This window comes from Arvicola amphibius, chromosome 7 (assembly GCF_903992535.2).
Source record: "Arvicola amphibius chromosome 7, mArvAmp1.2, whole genome shotgun sequence".
NCBI lineage: Eukaryota > Metazoa > Chordata > Mammalia > Rodentia > Cricetidae > Arvicola > Arvicola amphibius.
The window spans coordinates 116292401-116309669 of record NC_052053.1 but is presented as its reverse complement, the minus strand read 5'-3'; the positions used below and the strand labels follow the sequence as shown (position 1 = coordinate 116309669).

The following is a 17269-nucleotide window of genomic DNA, read 5'->3' as shown; positions in this document are numbered from 1 at the left end:
TCATAAAAGTAGTACTTTATGACTTTATTTTTATATGTAAGCCTTTTAAGTCTGCTATCACCTCAAGAAAAAGCATATTCAATTTTCCTTATAATCTCTTTAATAACTTAACTTTTTCCTTGTTTCTACTAAAAGAAGTTACATTTTGGCTACAATTAATGAAGTACACACTGACTAATGAAATGAGTATACAGTTCTCACAAAGAAGGTACCAGAGACCAATAAACAGAGTGGAAAGTGCTCAGTATCGCTAGCCAGAGGAGAACTGCAACTTGGGATCCCATCTCAGCATCTCAGCACGGCACTGCTTAAGACAACAGTTCTGGTCAGGCTGTAGACAAAATGGAGGGCTGAGAATGTAAACTTGTCCAGCCAGTACAGAATCAGTATGGAGGCTCCTCAAAAAAGACCTACTATGTGGTCCAACTCTAGCACTCAGGTATTACCTGAAAGACTCCAAATTACCAAACCAGGGATTTTTGCTCATAGGTGTTTACTATAGCACTGTTTACAAGCACTAAGTTATAGGGTCAACCTAAGTTTCACCAACAGAACAGACAGGAAAATTGATACACACACACACACACACACACACACACAAACTAAAATGAAATATTTTTAAAAGGATAAAAGGAGTTAGTATAAAAATTACTTCCAACATACCTAATATTCTCTAGTGCTACAGTTACCAAGCTAATCTACATTTCACTTCAATTAATCGGTGGAGGGCTCAAAGACTGAAATTTATTAAAAGTAAAATTAAGTCTTCAAACAATTTAGACAGTAACATATGTATTTATATATACATATAAACATACAATGTATAAATGAAATCCTTATATAAGCATACAAATTCTCGAGAGAAATAAATTATAAACAATACAATAAAAATTAAGCTTAATTTAGCATAGTGGTTTGTTTTTTTTTAAATAACTAAAACACATTTATACTTTAACAAATTTTGGTCATTTGAATAGAAACTATTCTGATTGGTGCATATTTTTTTATACAGCAATTCAACACACCCTGAGTTTCACTTCTCAATCTATGGTTAAATACATATCACACTAGGAAATAAAGATGTTTAAAATAAAGAGCTGTACATCTTGGTGTCGAGTTCACTGACATCAGTCAAACAGTTCAGCTAGTTTACGTCATGGTGGAAGGACCTTATCGATAGCCTTCGATTTGGTCTATGTGAATCTGGTGAGGTAAGCCCTCTGCTCCAGCACAGACCGCAACGGTGAGCGGAGATCAGCACTTGTAGTACTTGGCACAGGAGCGGCCTCGCCCGTGTGTCACTGCACTCTACAGCTTCTGTATCATCACCTGGAATTTGCCTGAAGAACAGAACAGAAAACAAAACAATTACTCTTTGATTTTCAGGCATAAGGAAAACAAGTATATTCATTTCCATTCAGGAAGTAGTTTCACTCAAAGAACTTGCTGTGTCAAAGGTCTTTTCGTACTCCTTAAGGTAGCCAATAAAGTCTATCCCATTGGACAGTTGTCTAGTTTATGAGGAGGTGTCCTTCCCATATCCTGGGTGTCTTCCTCCTCTCACATAACCCCCCCCCATGTGTGTGTGTCTCTGTGTGTGTATATGTGTGTTTTCTGAGACAAGGAGGTCTTATTATGTAGCCCTGGCTTGGAGTTCACCATGTAGACCAGACTAGGCAAGCTTCGAATTCACAGATACTGTCTGCCTCTGCTTCCTCAGTGCTGGGGTTAAAGGCGTGAGTCACCATGCCTAGCAATTCTGAGTATTTCATTACTAATTTGTCAGTGGATAGAAAAAAAATCCAGTTGGGCAGTGGTGGCACACGCCTTTAATCCCAGCACTTTGGACACAGAGACAGGAGGATATCTGTGAGTTCAAGGCCAGCCTGGTACACGGAGAGAGTTCCAGGATAGGCCCCAAAGCTACACAGAGAAACCCTGTCCTGGGGGAAAAAAAAGGAAAAAAAAAATGAAAAGAAATATTGAAACTCAATTAAATTTTGTTCTTGGTTAGTCCTTGAGTGAAAAGATATTACATATTACCAAAATAAATGTGAAATAAATGATACTAAAATGAAAGTTTCAAAATTTAGTTTCTTCTACATTTAAAAGAAACAGACCTGAAAAAAAAAAAGATGTAAAACATATGTAAGATGAACAAACTTACAGGCAGGCATTGAAGATACTTCAGCTGTTACAATACTTTTTATTCCCAAGTTTGACAAGCCACCTCTGATTAAGCCACATGTAAATGCTAGATACTAAAAGGAGGAAAAAATACAAAAAAATCTTAAGGATTTACAAAAACAATAAGGTATTGGTAAACAGGGAACTGATTTAAGCTATGCTGTCAATACATCACTGCTGTATTTAAACAGGAGAATGAGAGAAGGGGAGGACAGAGGTGAGAGCAAGAGGAGAAGGCAGGGGTAAGGAAGAAGGAAGCTGTGAAGCTGGCCTTTAATCCAGAAGCAAGCTCATCTCTGAGTTCAAGGCCACACAACCTCTAACTAGAAAGAAACAGTGCAGACACTATAAAAAGACTGTTGGAGTTAAAGCTAATTGTACATGGCATGTACATGTACATGTGTAATTGTACATGGGTAAATGACACCTTAACCAACCTGGGGCTGCAGAACAAGACTCTGAATCTAGTGTAACCGCAGAACAGCAACAGGTTAAGTTTAGGTCAAGAAATAACAGTGCTGGGCTGGCGAGATGGCTCAGCGGTTAAGAGCATTGTCTGCTCTTCCAAAGGTCCTGAGTTCAATTCCCAGCAACCACATGGTGGCTCATCTGTAATGAGATCTGGTGCCCTCTTCTGGCCTGCAGGCATATATGCAGACAGAATATTGTATACTTAATAAATAAATAAATAAATATTTTAAAAAAAGAAGCAACAGTGCTGGCCTGTGAGTGTTCTCCATGCTGTGCACAGGGATCTAACTAGAAGCTTAGCACAGCTAGGCACTTTAGCCTCCTTAATTTCTATCTTCTCAGCCTTCCTATCGATACTGCTGACTAAGCAAAGATCTCTGTGCTTCTTTTTCCTTTTTCCTCTTTGAAACTGGGTCTCAAGTCAGTCAGTCAGGGCTCAAACTTCCTACTCCAACTTCCATCTCCCAAATACTGGGATTACAAGCATGTGCTATCGCATCCAGCTTCCTACAACCAAACATCTCATTTTGTTTAAGACTTAAAGTGTAGCTATGAGGCTTGTCTGTAATCCTAGAACTCAAAGTGGCTCAGGCAAGTGGATCACTACAAGCTGGAGACTAGCCTGGGCTTTGTAATAGGAGCTCTTAACTCAGCAGACATCAATTCAGTACGCCAGCAAGAAAAATCTTTAACTTATTCTTCACACCTGAAGAAAGTAAGATGCCCCAAAGTTAAGTGGAAACTAAAAATAGTAAAATGTGAATAAAAAGAGCAATAATGTGTATGTGTGTGCATATGTATGTATGTATATTAACCATAAAAATGCTTGAAGCCTAACTTCATATGGTTCTAGCTCTGTGACTTCTACATAACTACACTGCATTTGCAATCTATTTCCGATACAGGAGGGAAATTCTCATAAACAAAGCGGGCACTATAGTCGCTGTGACACGAAGGCAGAAGGGGGCTATCAGGGGGCACTTAGGAGGTCAGCACGAAGGAGGCAGACAAGGGGAGGGCGGTAGGCGAGGAGGACCAATAAGAACAAAGCATACATGAAGAATCATGAAATCTTTGTATGATTTATCTTTGTATGGTAATTTGTAAAACTTAATAGAAAATTGAAGAATGGGGGCTGGAGAGATGGCTCAGTGGTTACGAGCACTGGCTGCTCTTCCAGAGATCCTGGGTTCAATTCCCAGCAACCACATGGTGGCTCACAACCATCTGTAATGAGATCTTGCGCCCTCCTCTGGCCTGCAGGCATACAGGGAGGCAGAATGTTGTATACATAATGAATAAATAAATCTTTTTTTTTAAAAAAAAGAAAGAAAATTGAAAAATGAACAAATATTTACAAATAAGTAGCAAATTATACTTGCTTAGACACTTTAATTATTGCAAAGGAACACTTACATTAAAATTTGTTATTCTGTCAGGCACAGTGACAGGCCTTTAATACCAGCTGGCCTCAAACTGCCTACCACTGCCTTCCAAGTGCTAGGAGAAAGGCATGAACTGCTGCCGCTGCCACTGGCAAACAGTTTACTAAAAGGCATTCTTAACATTCAGGTTAAGAAAAAATAGGGGGCTGGAGAGTTGGCTCAATGGTTAAGACCACTTGTTATTCTTGCAAAGGACAGGAATTCAATCCCCAGCACCCACATGGAAGCTCACCATCTCCTCAAGCATCAGGCACCGAAATAGCGCACAATAGCAGGCAAACACTCATACATGCAAAATAAGAAAATAAAAAAAATTTAGAAAGAAAAAAAAGGAACACTTAACATGAGCATGGGCTCCTCAGTGAGCTGCTGAAATTACTGTGTTTAATTTCAATCAGTTGTGATTGGCTTTGTAATTTTTCCTGTTATTATAAATTTTTTGTTTTATTACAAAATCAAATTTTATTAATACCTTTGATGCATGTTCTAAATACTGTTTTCCCGCAGATAGCTGAGTAAGCAGTCGAAATTTGTTGTCCTGAAGCACATATATCCCCTGTTTAACAATCAAAAAACAATATCAGAAGTCAATCTAGTCTTCAATCCTTAAAAATTACCTTTCCCTAGGCGGGTGTAGTTTCCCATGGCTATGATTCCATCACAAAGTCAGCAGCCTGACTATAGAGTGAATAGATAAAATAGATAAGACAGGTAGATAAATAGACACATACAGCTATAGACAGACAGACAGACAGAGACAGGTGAATGAATCAATCAATCAATAAATAAAAATACAAACCAACAAATGCACACCCAAACAAGTTCTTTTATAAGATTCACTTCTTAAAATTGTGTGGGTAGTCGATCTTGGCACATACCATTAATCCCAGCACTTGGCAGGCAGAGCCAGGCGGATCTCTATGAGTACAGATTGGTCTACAAAGAGAGTTCCAGGACAGCCAGGGCTGTTACACAGAGAACTCTGCTTTGAAAATTTAAAAAAAAAAAAAATTTGTGTGTATCTGTGTGTGAAAATGTGCACATCAGTGTAGCTGCTCACTGAGGTCAGAAAAAACATCAGATCTCCTGGAGCTGGAAATACAGGCAGCTATGAGTGCCTGACAGTGATCCTGGGAACTGAACTCGGGTCCTCTGTTAGAACAGCACAAGCCCTTAACTGAGCCATCTCTCTAGTCAAACCAAAGCAAGTTATTTAAGAGTTAAATATGGTCTACGATTTAGACTTTAGAAATTATTCTAGCAGGGTGGTGGTGGTGCACACCTTTAATACCAGCACTTGGGAGGCAGAGGCAAGCAGATCTCTGTGAATTTGAGGCCAGCCTGGTCTACAAGAGCTAGTTCCAGGACAGGCTCCAAAGCCAAAAAAAAAATCAGAAATTATTCTAAAGATATAAATATTATATAGTTCTGAATACTATCATATTTCTGAATAATAATAAATCAATCCTAAACCAATTACTCTGTTGTGCTACATTCTACAAATTTTATTTTTCCCAGTTCTAACAGTTTTATTGAAAAATATGTTTTGGAAAAGAAGATCTATTTTATCATTTCTAGTCAGTGGAATGAAGAGCTGTGTCCAGGGACCCTTCACTAATGCTAAAAAGGACCCTGTTTTATCCACCTCTATTCATAGACCCAGTCGTGGCACAAACTTGTAGCCAGTGAGTTATTCAGGTTTAACCACAGACTGATCTCTTTCTCACTGAATCACTGCCATGAATGATGTTCCTGCCACCCTGAATGTAGAAAGCCCTAGGTATAAAAATACCAAAAATGAGGTGTCCCTTTGCTCACTGATAGAGGCTACTTTTTGTTTTGTTGCACGTACTACCATGCCCAGCTGGGTTTTTATTTTTAATTATATGTTTATAGTTATGTGTGTGTACATGCATGTGGATTCCCAAAGAAGCCAGACACAACACACTGAATCCTCCTGGAACTAAAATAGTAAGAGCTTGTGAGACATCTGTCATGGGCTCTGGGAACCAGACTCAGGTCCTCTAGAAGAGCAATGAACGCTTAGTGGTTACCACTGAGTTATCTTTCCAGCCCTCATTTGCTACTTTTTTTTTAAGGGGGGGGGGGGGGTCAAGACAGGGTTTTTCTATGTCACCCTGGCTGTCCTGGAACTCATTCTGTGGACCATGCTGGCCTCAAACTCAGAGATCCACTTGCTTCTGCCTCCTGATGCTACATTTTAAATTTTAACACAATTTATGTAATTAGAGGAAAGAAACAGTTATAGTTAATGATAACTATGGCTCTTCCTTATTTCCTTTACCCTACTAGAGAAAAAGACTTGACTTACCAATATTATTAGAAAAACATGAAGTTTATTCCCCCCCCACCAAAAAAAAAGAGTCCTAGGTGAGTGGAGAGACAGATGGCTCAGCTATTAGGATCACCTGCTACATTTGCATAGGACCCAGGTTCAGGGCCAGAGGGAACACTGAAGCTCACAGACTTCTGTAACTCCGGCTGCAAGAAATCCAGCAGCCTCTTATGGCCACCGTATGCACCTGGTGCTCTTATGTACATAAAAACAAATTCTCAAAAAATTTAATTTAAATAAGTAAATTAAGGGTCAACAAAGATAGCTCAACATGTAAAAGCACTTGTGCACAAGCCTCACAATCTCTTCTGGATCCTGGAAATTTCAGTAGGTGAAAACTCCCGGAAGCTGTCCTCTACCCTCACTGTGATATATGAGCCACGCAAGCAGCTACATTCCCACACACATCACACACAACCATAGGAAAGTAAATACTTGATACAAAGGACATTCACAGTAAGTGACTTTCAGAAAATAGGTCTTCAAATCAACAAAGAACAGATTTATCTAAATACCTGATGATTTGTCCTTAGATTATCAATTTGTTTCTTGAATACTGTAGTCCAAAAATCTTTACATATGAACTTCATGATGTCTAATTCATCCTTGAACCTTGCAGTATCTTTCGTAAACCTAAAAAGAGCAACTCGAAGTAATACAATATATTTCTTCCAAAGGAAACAAAGGAGGAAGTTTTTTCTAAGAAGAAGCAAATTATTTACTAATTTCTAAATGCCATTAGCACTAGACATTTACTGACAATCATACAGGGATAAAGACCAACCAAAGCCCATCTCATCTCAGTGGATGAACAATCTGTTATGTAATCATGGGGCTCAAGAGTCCATTTGTTATTAGTCAGTCATGCTTTCAGTCATAATTAATTAGCACACACAAAAAAAACCAAAAATGACGCAAGTGAGCATGGTGGTTTGTGCTATAATCCAAGCACTCCAGAGGCTGAGGTAAGGTCTCCACGGGTCTGAGTCCCAACCTAGACTATACGAGTTCCAGGGCAGGGTGGAACATTGGGATACAGTATGAAACTCTATCTCAACAAGAAAAAAAGGAAAGAAAAGACAGAAAAAGTCGGGCAGTGGTGGCACACACCTTTAATCCCAGCACTCAAGAGGCAGATACAGGCAGATCTCTGTGAGTTTGGGGCCAGCCTGGTCTACAGAGCAAGTTCCAGGACAGTCAAGGTTAACACAGAGAAACATTGTCTCGAAACCCTCCTGCCCAAAAAGTAAGCATAATTGGAGTGTTTTATGTAAAACATAATCTATCTAAATTCAACTATTTAGATATTCAGAAAGGAATACAAAAAAGCAAAGATCATAAACAGACTTCAAGGCATTTCTATGCCTATGCAGTTAAACAAAATTTCATTCCATTTTTAAAAACCTACTAAGCCCTAAGCAGAAAATGCAATGAGACTGAAAGTAGGAATTTCACTGTATTAGTCCTTTCATGGGGAAAAAAAATCACCTATGTAAAATAGGTCTTCCTCAATTATGAAATAGGAAGCTGGGCACAGTAGAGGGACAGTTACAATCCCAGCAGTCAGAGGACTGACAGCAGGAATAATAAGTCTGAAGACAGTCTGGGTCACACAGCAGGGCCATGTCCATGAACAAAAAATAATAAAGCCTGAATAACAGAGTTAAAGTAGCACCAGATCTAAGGAGAATTATGTTTTTTCCAGTGCTGGAGCCCAGGGCCTCACGCTCACTGAACACATGGTCTACGACTGATACACCAGCAGCCTCTTAAGAACATGTTCAACTTATCAACCACAAAGCAGAGAAGAATTGAAAACAAAGCATCTCAAGCTTCTGTAAGGATTTAAAATTGGTCTGTGTTTATAACCTACCTGGAAGAAAATTTCCAAATCCATACTGCTCACCTTTCTATCAGTCCTTGTCCCACTCGAAACCCCATGTTTTCCAGCTTAGTGATACATCGTCCATTTTCCTAGCCAAAAAAAAGAAAAAAGAAAAAATTGAATACTTTTAGAATTCTAAGACATCTGTATTTTAAAACAGTGAACTAGAAATCAGAGGCCAGGAATATGGCTCAACATGTAAAAGTACTTACCACCAACCCTGATGACTTAACCCATAGGGCCATGCTAAAGGAGAGAAAGAACTCCAGGAGCTCTCTGACCTCCACATGTGCACTATGACATGCACATGGCAGTTGGGGACATGGACACACATGGACATACACACAAACTAAATTTTTTTAATCAATACCTCTTATTTTTTTAAAGATTTATTTATTATATATACAATGTTCTGCCTGCAAGTATGCCTACAGAGAAGAGGGCACCAGATCTTATTGCAGATAGTTGTGAGCCACCATGTAGTTGCTGGGAATTGAACTCAGGACCTCTGGAAGAGCACAAAGTACTCTCTCCATCTCTCCAGCCCAATCAGTATCTTTTCTATATACCACTTACAAAAAAAAAATTGGGGGGGGGGGGCAATTCACAATTACTTTAAAGGTAGAAGAGGCTCACAATAAAAACTTTAACAACTTTCTATTTAAATGTTTTATTTTAAGTATTTTTTTCTCTTTTTATATTTATTTTATCTTTATATACATTGGTGTTTTGGGGTGTCAGATCTCGGAGTTACAGACAGTTGTGAGCTGCCATGTGGGTGCTGGGAATTGATCCAGGGTCCTCTGGGAGAACAACTAGTGCTCTTAACCAGTCCCTACTATAAGTGTTTTGAGGGGGCCATCACGGCACACAAGCAGAAGAGGACAGTTTGTAGACATTAGTTCTCTTTCCCCATATGAATTCAACTCAGGTCCTCAGGCTTGGCAGCAAGCACCTTTGTAAGTAAGCAACTTAACAGTCCTAAATTTGTCTTACATCTAGTGTGTGTACACGTGTGCGTGCCATACTCACAATGCACATGTGGGAGTCAGAGGACAAATTGACTTGGCTCGCTCCGGTGGGTCCAACTCAATTTGTCCCGACTCCCACATGTACACTGTGAGTATGGCACGCATGCATGCACACACAGACACACACACACTTGAATAAAGCTCACCCCAGAGCCACAGGCTAACTAAGGAAAACCTCAGTGCCAGGTGTGGGACACTGCTCTGAGAGCTGCTGCTAAGAGGAGCTCAGGAAATTTTCCAAAACAATATAGGCTATTGCCCTTGTCCTTGGCTGCCTCCCAGAACCTGAAGTAAGAAAACCCTATTGATGAAGACACAACACACTTCATGTACAGAGCTTGCATGAACTGGGCTGGAACGGATTAGAAGTACACTCCCTGAAGGCTAGCTACCACACTATCCAAATATGGTATGCAAACTGCCAAAGGAAAACAGCAATCAACAGTCCTACCCAGCTGGGATGCCTATAAACCACAAAAACGACCAGCATGGCAGAATGTCCCCAACGGTACAGCACTGGCACTTAAGTCTTGAGGGTAACCAGCAACCACCTAGTTGGACATAAGCCCTGTTCAAGAGGAAGGAACTCGTGCCTGGTACTACGACCCTAGCCAACTACCTGTGAAGTCATGAACTCCAGAGGAGAACCTCCACTGCCCTTTTCCTAAGCCAGTATAATTTCTAACTGCACTCTCAATACTTACTTTATGCCTAGATGTGTTTCTTCTGCAGCAGATGGAGACCATTACAGAAACACAACAGTAAGACAGAGACAACTGGCTGTGAGCTGCCCAATGCCAACAGACATTCACAATGCAACCTCTATACGTAAGGCTCAGGGAATATGGGGAGGGGTGCAAAAAACTGCAAGAGCCAGAGGACCATATTATCTGCTATGAGACTTTCTCGTGCCTCCTGTATCTGACAGGGAAGCTGCACTCGTAAACTCTCAACAACACAGTCACCTACACAATAAAAATACCAGCTGGCATACCAAGAAATGGGAGACCTCACAGGTCCTGCCCCTAAATGAGGAGCTATGAACAATTAGGGACCGCAAAGTGAGGGAGAATCAGTCTTCTTGAGGGAGGAGTCCCTTACAGGTTATCCAATCCCAAGTGGTCAGCCCTGAACAATACATACAATACTACAGCTCTAAACAACACTAGAGGGACTCTGTGTGTGTGTGTGTGTGTGTGTGTGTGTGTGTGTGTGTGTGTGTGTGTATAATAATTAATTTCATGTTTGAAATTGGGGGGACATGGGTAAGTTGGAAGAGAAAAAAAGGAGTGGAAATGGTGCAAAAACAGTACTAATGCACCAAATTCTCAAAAAAATTAAATTAAAAAAATAAAGCTGAAGAAAAGAAGGAAAAAAGAAGGCAATAGATGAAATACCTCTTGTGTTCATGGATTAGAACATATATTGTGGAAGCACCCAAACCCTATCAAAATTCGAGTAACATCCTCACAGAACCAGACAAATGAAACCTAAAAACTGTATCAGATTCACATAAACCAAAGCAATCCTGAGTGGAAAGAGTAATGCTAGAGACATCACAATATCTGATTTTCTATCACACTCCAGTTCTACAGTACGAAAACAGCATGATGTTGGCACAAAAACAGACGCAGAGACCAATCCCAGAAACAAACTCACATAGCCACAGCTGATTTTTCATAAAAATAGCAAAACATACATTAGTGAACAAAGCTAGGGATGCAGCTAAATGACAGAACACTTACCTAGTGGGAGAATCACATAAGACCCTGGGTACAGTCCCTAACATCTGGGGTGTGTGCAGGGGGTGGGGTGAAATCCCTGAAAAAACTGGATGTTCAAGGTAAAAGAATGAAAATAGATCTCTAGCTCTGCACAAAAATGAATTCAAATGGATCAGAAACCTTAATGTAAAAATCTGAAATTCGCCGGGCGGGGAAGCACTTGGAAGGCAGAGACAGGTGGATCTCTGTGAGTTCGAAGCCATCCTGGTCTACAGAGCAAGTTCCTGGACTGGCTCCAAAGCTACAGAGAAACCCTTGTCTCAAAAATAAACAACTGACATACAAGATCATATGCAATAAAGGGTTCCTACATTTAACAGTCAACAAAGTGAAGAGAAGAGACAGCCTATAGAATGATGGAATGAAAAAAAAATCTTTTCTAAGTATACATCAGCCATAGGATTACCATCTAGATTCTGTAAAGACCAAAAAAAAAAAAAAAAAAAAAAAAACCCCAAGGGGAGAACCTATTACTACGACTCTGCTAAATGGATATAGTACTGAAGCAACACCTAGTAATTCATCTTTATACCCACAGTTAATGCATCTCTCAACCTCATCGGGGACTTGTCTGCAGCCGATGGTGATTAACAAAGGCACTCTGGCCACCAGGAGCAGACTACGACTGCAGAGTGCTCATCCCTACACAGGGCATCTATGTCATCCACCCTCCTCTCAAGGCTCAGGGATCATCGCACAAGTGGGGGAGAAATACTGTAAAAAGAAGTCACATCCAGCCTCTCCCCCAGCAGACTCTGCACGTCCTTCCCAAGGGCCTACCCCAGTAAATGGACAGAACTAGAAAAGACCACATTGTGTGAAGTAACCCAAAAAGAAAAACGTCACAAATTCTCCCTCATTTGAAGTTCCTAGCTCAAAATCTTTAGATATGGTGTGAAGATCTCACCCTTCATCAAGCAAATCTCTTTTTGCAACAGACAGAGACCACTACAGAAAACCACAACCATTCAAAATGCGGGGGTAGAGTCAAATCCCAGCTGATACATCTACAACACAACTCCTGCACCTGAGGCTCAGGGAACGTTGCCAAAGAGGCAGAACGACTGTAAGAGCCTGAGGAATAGAAGTTTGCTGTGAGACTGTCCCTAGAAATGTCAGAAGCTACACCCACGGAGTCTCACTGACACATCACAATATTTTTCTCTTAAGACCTAGAAGTACCCCTAAACCTAAAACAACAGCCACTAAGAGCTCTTACCGAGGACCTGGGTTCAATTCCCAGCACCCATATAACAGCTCACAACCGTCTGTAACTGCAGTTCTAGAAGATCTGATGCCCTCCCTCTTCTAGCCACCTTAGGTATTGCATAGATACAATGCATATATATGTATCTGTGTATATACATACAAGCAAAATATCCAGACACATTCTAAAAGTTTTTAAATTTAAAAAAAAGGAAAAAAGAAGTCACTGAGATGGCTTAGTAGGTAAAGGTGCTTGTTAGCAACAGTGGAACCTAAGCTGACCCTGGAACCCTCTGAAACAAGAGCTGACTGTACCAGGTTCTCCTCTCACAGGTATACAGTGTCACAGCTACCAGGGGCAAAATTAGTACACAGACAGCACCCATACACACAAAATAAAGTAAAATAAGAATGTTGAAAAGATTTATATTTCGTCAAAACAAAAACAATCTCACAGCATCACTGTCACCTGATAATAACATAAGAGCCACCAAAACAGTTTGCATGTGTGTTTCAGACTGTGCTCACAACCACTGTTACCTTCTCAACTTCTGGATTCCTCGGCCTTCTCTAGCTGGAAACATTTTGTAGCATTTCGTAGCATGATCAGACCCTGTTGCTTTCTTGTCTTTGAGAATGTCTTCCACACCAACTAATGGAGGTCCATGTACTCATCAAAGGCGAACTATTTTGCAAGTGTATGAAATGAGGATAATGGACCACTGTCTGCCATAGCATACGTCACAAAGGCCACTGGAGTGGGAAAGTCTCCTCAGAAAGTAACTTAAAAAAATAAATAAATAAAAACCAGGCTGCATGGTGGCGCACGTCTCTAATTCCAGCACTCCAAGGCAGCGGAGCTCTGGGAGCCCAAGCCAGCCAGGACTGAGTAGTAAAACACCCAGTTATCCTTGTCAGCATTGTTGCTCCCTGTTGATTTTCCCCTCCCAACTCAAATACACTGAAACAGGTAAACAATTCAAAGCTTTTGGGTTTTTTGTTTGTTTGTTTATAAGGATCTGTTGTGAACAGAACAACTATGTTTGTATTATTTTGGGCTAACCCACTGAAAAAGTGAATTAAAAAGTAGGAAGATGAGATAAAGGATGGGAAGCCAGGCAGTGGAAGGATACATCTTTAATCCCAGCACTCCGGAGGGAGAGGCAAGCGAATGTCTGTGAGTTCAAGGCAAGCCTGGTCTACAGAGTGAAGTTCCAGGACAGTCAGAGCCGTTATACAGAGAAACCCTGTCTGGAAAGAAATAAAGGGAGGGAGGGAGAGGGAAAAAGGGGTGGGATTTCATGATAAAAGATAAAGGAATGAATGTATTATTAATTGTTTGGGGGTGAGAAAAGCATAAATGTAAGCTTAGGGAAAATAACAAATGTGTAAAGGTGGAGGGCATCTGTTATAGATAGTATAATTAGAAACAGGATTTAAGCTGGGCAGTGGTGGTGCATGCCACTCAGAGGCAGCACTCAGGAGGCGGAGGCTGGTGGATCTCTGTGAGTTTAAGGCCAGTCTGGTCTAACAAAGGGATACAGAGAAACCCTGTCTCAAAATACCAAATAGAAAGAAAGAAAGAAAGAAAGAAAGAAAGAAAGAAAGAAAGAAAGAAAGAAAGAAAGAAAGAAAGAAAGAAAGAAAGAAAGAAAGAAAAAAGGAAGGAAGGAAGAAAGGAAAGAAAGAAAGGAAAAAGAAGAAATAGAATGTGAGGAGGCTGCTGGGATGGCTCAGCAGTTACAAGCACTAGCTGTTCTTCCAGAAGTCCTGGGTACACGGCAGCTCACTACTGTCTGTACCTCAAGTTCCAGGGACTATGAAGCCCCCTTCTGGCTCTGTGGCATTGGGGCATGCATGGAATGCACAGGCATACACGCAAGCAAAATATCCACACAAATAAATTTTAAAAATTTGAAGGCCAGGCGTGGAGTCACACGCTTTTAATCCCAGCCCTTGGGAGGTAGTTTGGGGCCGTCCTGGTCACAGCAAAGCTCCAGGTCAACCAGGGCTACACTGTAAGACCCTGACTCTAACCAACCAAAACCCTCAGCTTCAATCATCTTCCTCATGGTATTTTATTTATGCCATGCCCACCTTTCTTCTGGTTTACAATCTGTCAGCACCGTTCCTTAAGTGTCTCAGAAATTAAGCCTGCATATAGCTCAATAGTCTCCGTACCTCTTCTCTTCACCCCTCTTACTAGCCGTGCATCCATCCAACCCACATGCTTTATCTACACAGGCTAATTTTACCTCCATTCCCATATGTAACCAAGGCTTAGAGTCCACCTCCCTACCTCTTAAGCCTCCTCTCTGCTCTCACTTACCTGTTTTAGTTCAGACCCCGACCATCCCCTGCCCCGACTCCTGCAATAATACATCTCCTCACTACAAAGTTCTTTCTCTAGTCCACACACTGAGCTATCTTCATAACACGCAAATGGACCACTCCATTCCCTAACTTTAAGTCTCCCACTGAGAAACATCTGGGAGACAGAGGCAGGCAGATATCTGTGAGTTTGAAACCAGCCAGGTCTACAAATAGCAAGTTCCAGGCCAGCCAGAGATATACAGTAAGACCCTGTCTCCAAAACAAAGTCCTCACTCTTTCCTAACTCTGTGCTGTAACCAGGATGCTTTCCTTTCCTGGCCTTGCCCCTCTTTATCAACAGCATTAAAGAAGGGGCTCCTGCCAGGTGTGTCAGCACATGCCTTTAATACCAGCACTAGGGAAGCAGAGTTAAGAGGAGGATCTCTGCGAGTTCCAGTCCAGCCTGATCAAACGTATCGAGTTCCAGGCAAACCAGGGATAAAGGGTTTAAAAAAAAAAAAAAAAAAAAGCCTGCTGACCTGACCATAACTTCAGACTGTCTCATTTCTAAAATTCGATAACATTCTGTGATTGTATGCCTAATTGCGACCCAATACTTTGATCATTAAATTCCAGTCCCACTAGATGTTTCCTATAAGAATCATGAGGAAATAAGAACTTCCACATCCGACGTAAGGATGGGGCCAAACTCCTAAAACCAGCTCTGATAAAATAAACACCAAATATTTTAAGTAATTAATTTAAGTGTATTCATAATTATTGCTAAAAATCTTGCAAGGTTTCCTATGCTTTAACTCCAAGGTTCATCACGGTTCGGCCCTGGAATTGTGTGGAGTGTTATTTTGAGTCAAGAGATGAAAGAGTCTCTCTGGGATGGCGGTAGTGGGCCTCTCCAAGTGCTGGGAGCGCCAGGAAATTTAAGCAGATATGCCAAAATCAGCTGCTCTCCAGCAAATCCTCATAGGGCCAATTATTAAAAAATCTGTGGTATGCACTCAAAAAAACATACTGTACTGACACGAATACTCCAAACTGAAGACACAAAACAGAAAGGGATACGAGAATAACTTGGGTCAGACAGCCGAGACACAGGTTATATGCTGTGGGATGCCTCAAGGTGGACCAGTTCGGTCAAACCTAATGGGCATCTGCGGCCGCGGGACGGGAGAAGAACGGAAGAGTCCCGCAGGACCTCGGGGTGCGTCCCGCAGGACCCTGGGGTGCGTCCAGCAGGACCCCGGGGTGAGTTTCGCAGGATCCCGGGGTGCGTCCCGCAGGACCCCGGGGTGCATCCTGCAAGTCCCCGGGGTGCATCCCGCAAGATCCCGGGGTGCGTCCCGCAGGACCCCTGGGTACGTGGCAGCACTCACCACTTCTCCCTGCTCGGCGGACTTGTACACTCCGGACACCATCTCGTTATGGAGAAGCAAAAACAACGCCTCGTCAGCCATTTCCCGCCGATGCCTCCAGCGCCGAGTAGGCTCCAATTTAGTGCGGGACTCGCGGTTCCCGTTAGCCCGCGCCGATGGCCCGCGCCAGACCCCGAGAGCGGCGGCCTAACCCCGCTGCCAAGGCCGCGGAGGGCCGCCGTGGACCGACCGCGCCCCTCCCCAGGGCCGCCGCCACTGGGCCCCGAGACGCTGTGACAGCTCCACACCCCGCCAAGACGAGGGCGCCGGGAGCGGGGCGTGAGCAATTTCCGGTCTGGGGATGAGCGACTTCCGGTGCTCTGCTGGGCTCTGGGAGGGAGGCGACAAGGGAGCTGCTACCAACTATCCCAGGTTCTCACCAGGACGAGGCAGAGTAAAGGTGCCCTAGAGCTGGAGGGCAAAACCTAAGGGTCTGCCTTGGAAGTCGGGCGTAGCGGTTCATGCATGTAATCCCACCCAGCACACTGAGGCAGGAGGATTGCCTTGAGTTTGAGACCAGCATAAATTACAAAATGAGACCTGTGAGAAAGAAAGAAAGAAAGAAAGAAAGAAAGAAAGAAAGAAAGAAAGAAAGAAAGAAAGAAAGAAAGAAAGAAAGAAAGAAAGAAAAATAGCGAAAAATCTGTTTGGGCAGGTGGTGGTAGTTCACGTGCCTTTAATACCAGCACTCGAGAGGCAGAGACAGGAATATCTCCGTGAGTTGGAGACCTGCCTTGTCTACAGAGCGAGTTCTACAATAGGCTCCAAAGCTAAACAGAGAAACCCTGTTTCCAGAAACAAAACAAACAAAAATGTTTCTGCTATCTCCGGTGGTTAAGAGAACTCAAACTCGGTTCTCAGCACCCACATTAAGTGCCTCTCGACTGCCTGTAAGTCCAGCTACAGGGGAGGATCTGATTCCTTTGGCCACTATGGCCAGGTGCACTTAGGAGTCCATGCGGACACACAACACCGCTGAAGTGGCAAGAGGAATATGATCTGTCATCTGCAGCTATATGGTTTGTGACCCATTTGAGCATCTTGAGATGTAAAACCCTGTCTCATAAACGGAAAGAATGAATAAATTGGAGGTACAGGAAGAGTGTCTCTGTGTAGCTCAAGCTGACTTCATTCAACCTTTGGGCTCCTCCAGTCTCACAA

General features: G+C 42.1%; 1 protein-coding gene across 2 annotated transcripts; it reads right to left on the bottom strand.

The window, feature by feature from the left end:
* Window positions 1-714: 714 nt before the first annotated feature.
* On the bottom strand, window positions 715-16386 carry Trappc6b (trafficking protein particle complex subunit 6B). 2 transcript variants are annotated; one of them, XM_038337811.1, is made up of 6 exons: window positions 16070-16386; window positions 8366-8433; window positions 6975-7092; window positions 4576-4659; window positions 2168-2261; window positions 715-1340 (listed from the first exon to the last, which is right to left on the bottom strand). In XM_038337811.1, exons 1-6 carry the CDS (start codon window positions 16148-16150, stop codon window positions 1309-1311), a joined length of 477 nt encoding a protein of 158 aa, XP_038193739.1. In that variant the 5' UTR covers window positions 16151-16386; the 3' UTR covers window positions 715-1308. The 2 variants fall into 2 exon arrangements, with proteins under 2 accessions (XP_038193739.1, XP_038193740.1); XM_038337812.1 differs by lacking the exon at window positions 16070-16386 and adding an exon at window positions 12906-13054.
* Between the last annotated feature and the right edge of the window lie 883 nt (window positions 16387-17269).

Coding starts and splice junctions, on each gene's coding strand:
- Trappc6b (XM_038337811.1), bottom strand. CDS start 16,150: ATGGCTGACGAGGCGTTGTTTTTGCTTCTCCATAACGAGATGGTGTCC. Junction 8,434..16,069: donor CCGCCGAGCAGGGAGAAGTG/GTGAGTGCTGCC, acceptor TTTTTTGGCTAG/GAAAATGGACGATGTATCAC. Junction 2,262..4,575: donor ATTTAGAACATGCATCAAAG/GTATTAATAAAA, acceptor TCCTCCTTTTAG/TATCTAGCATTTACATGTGG.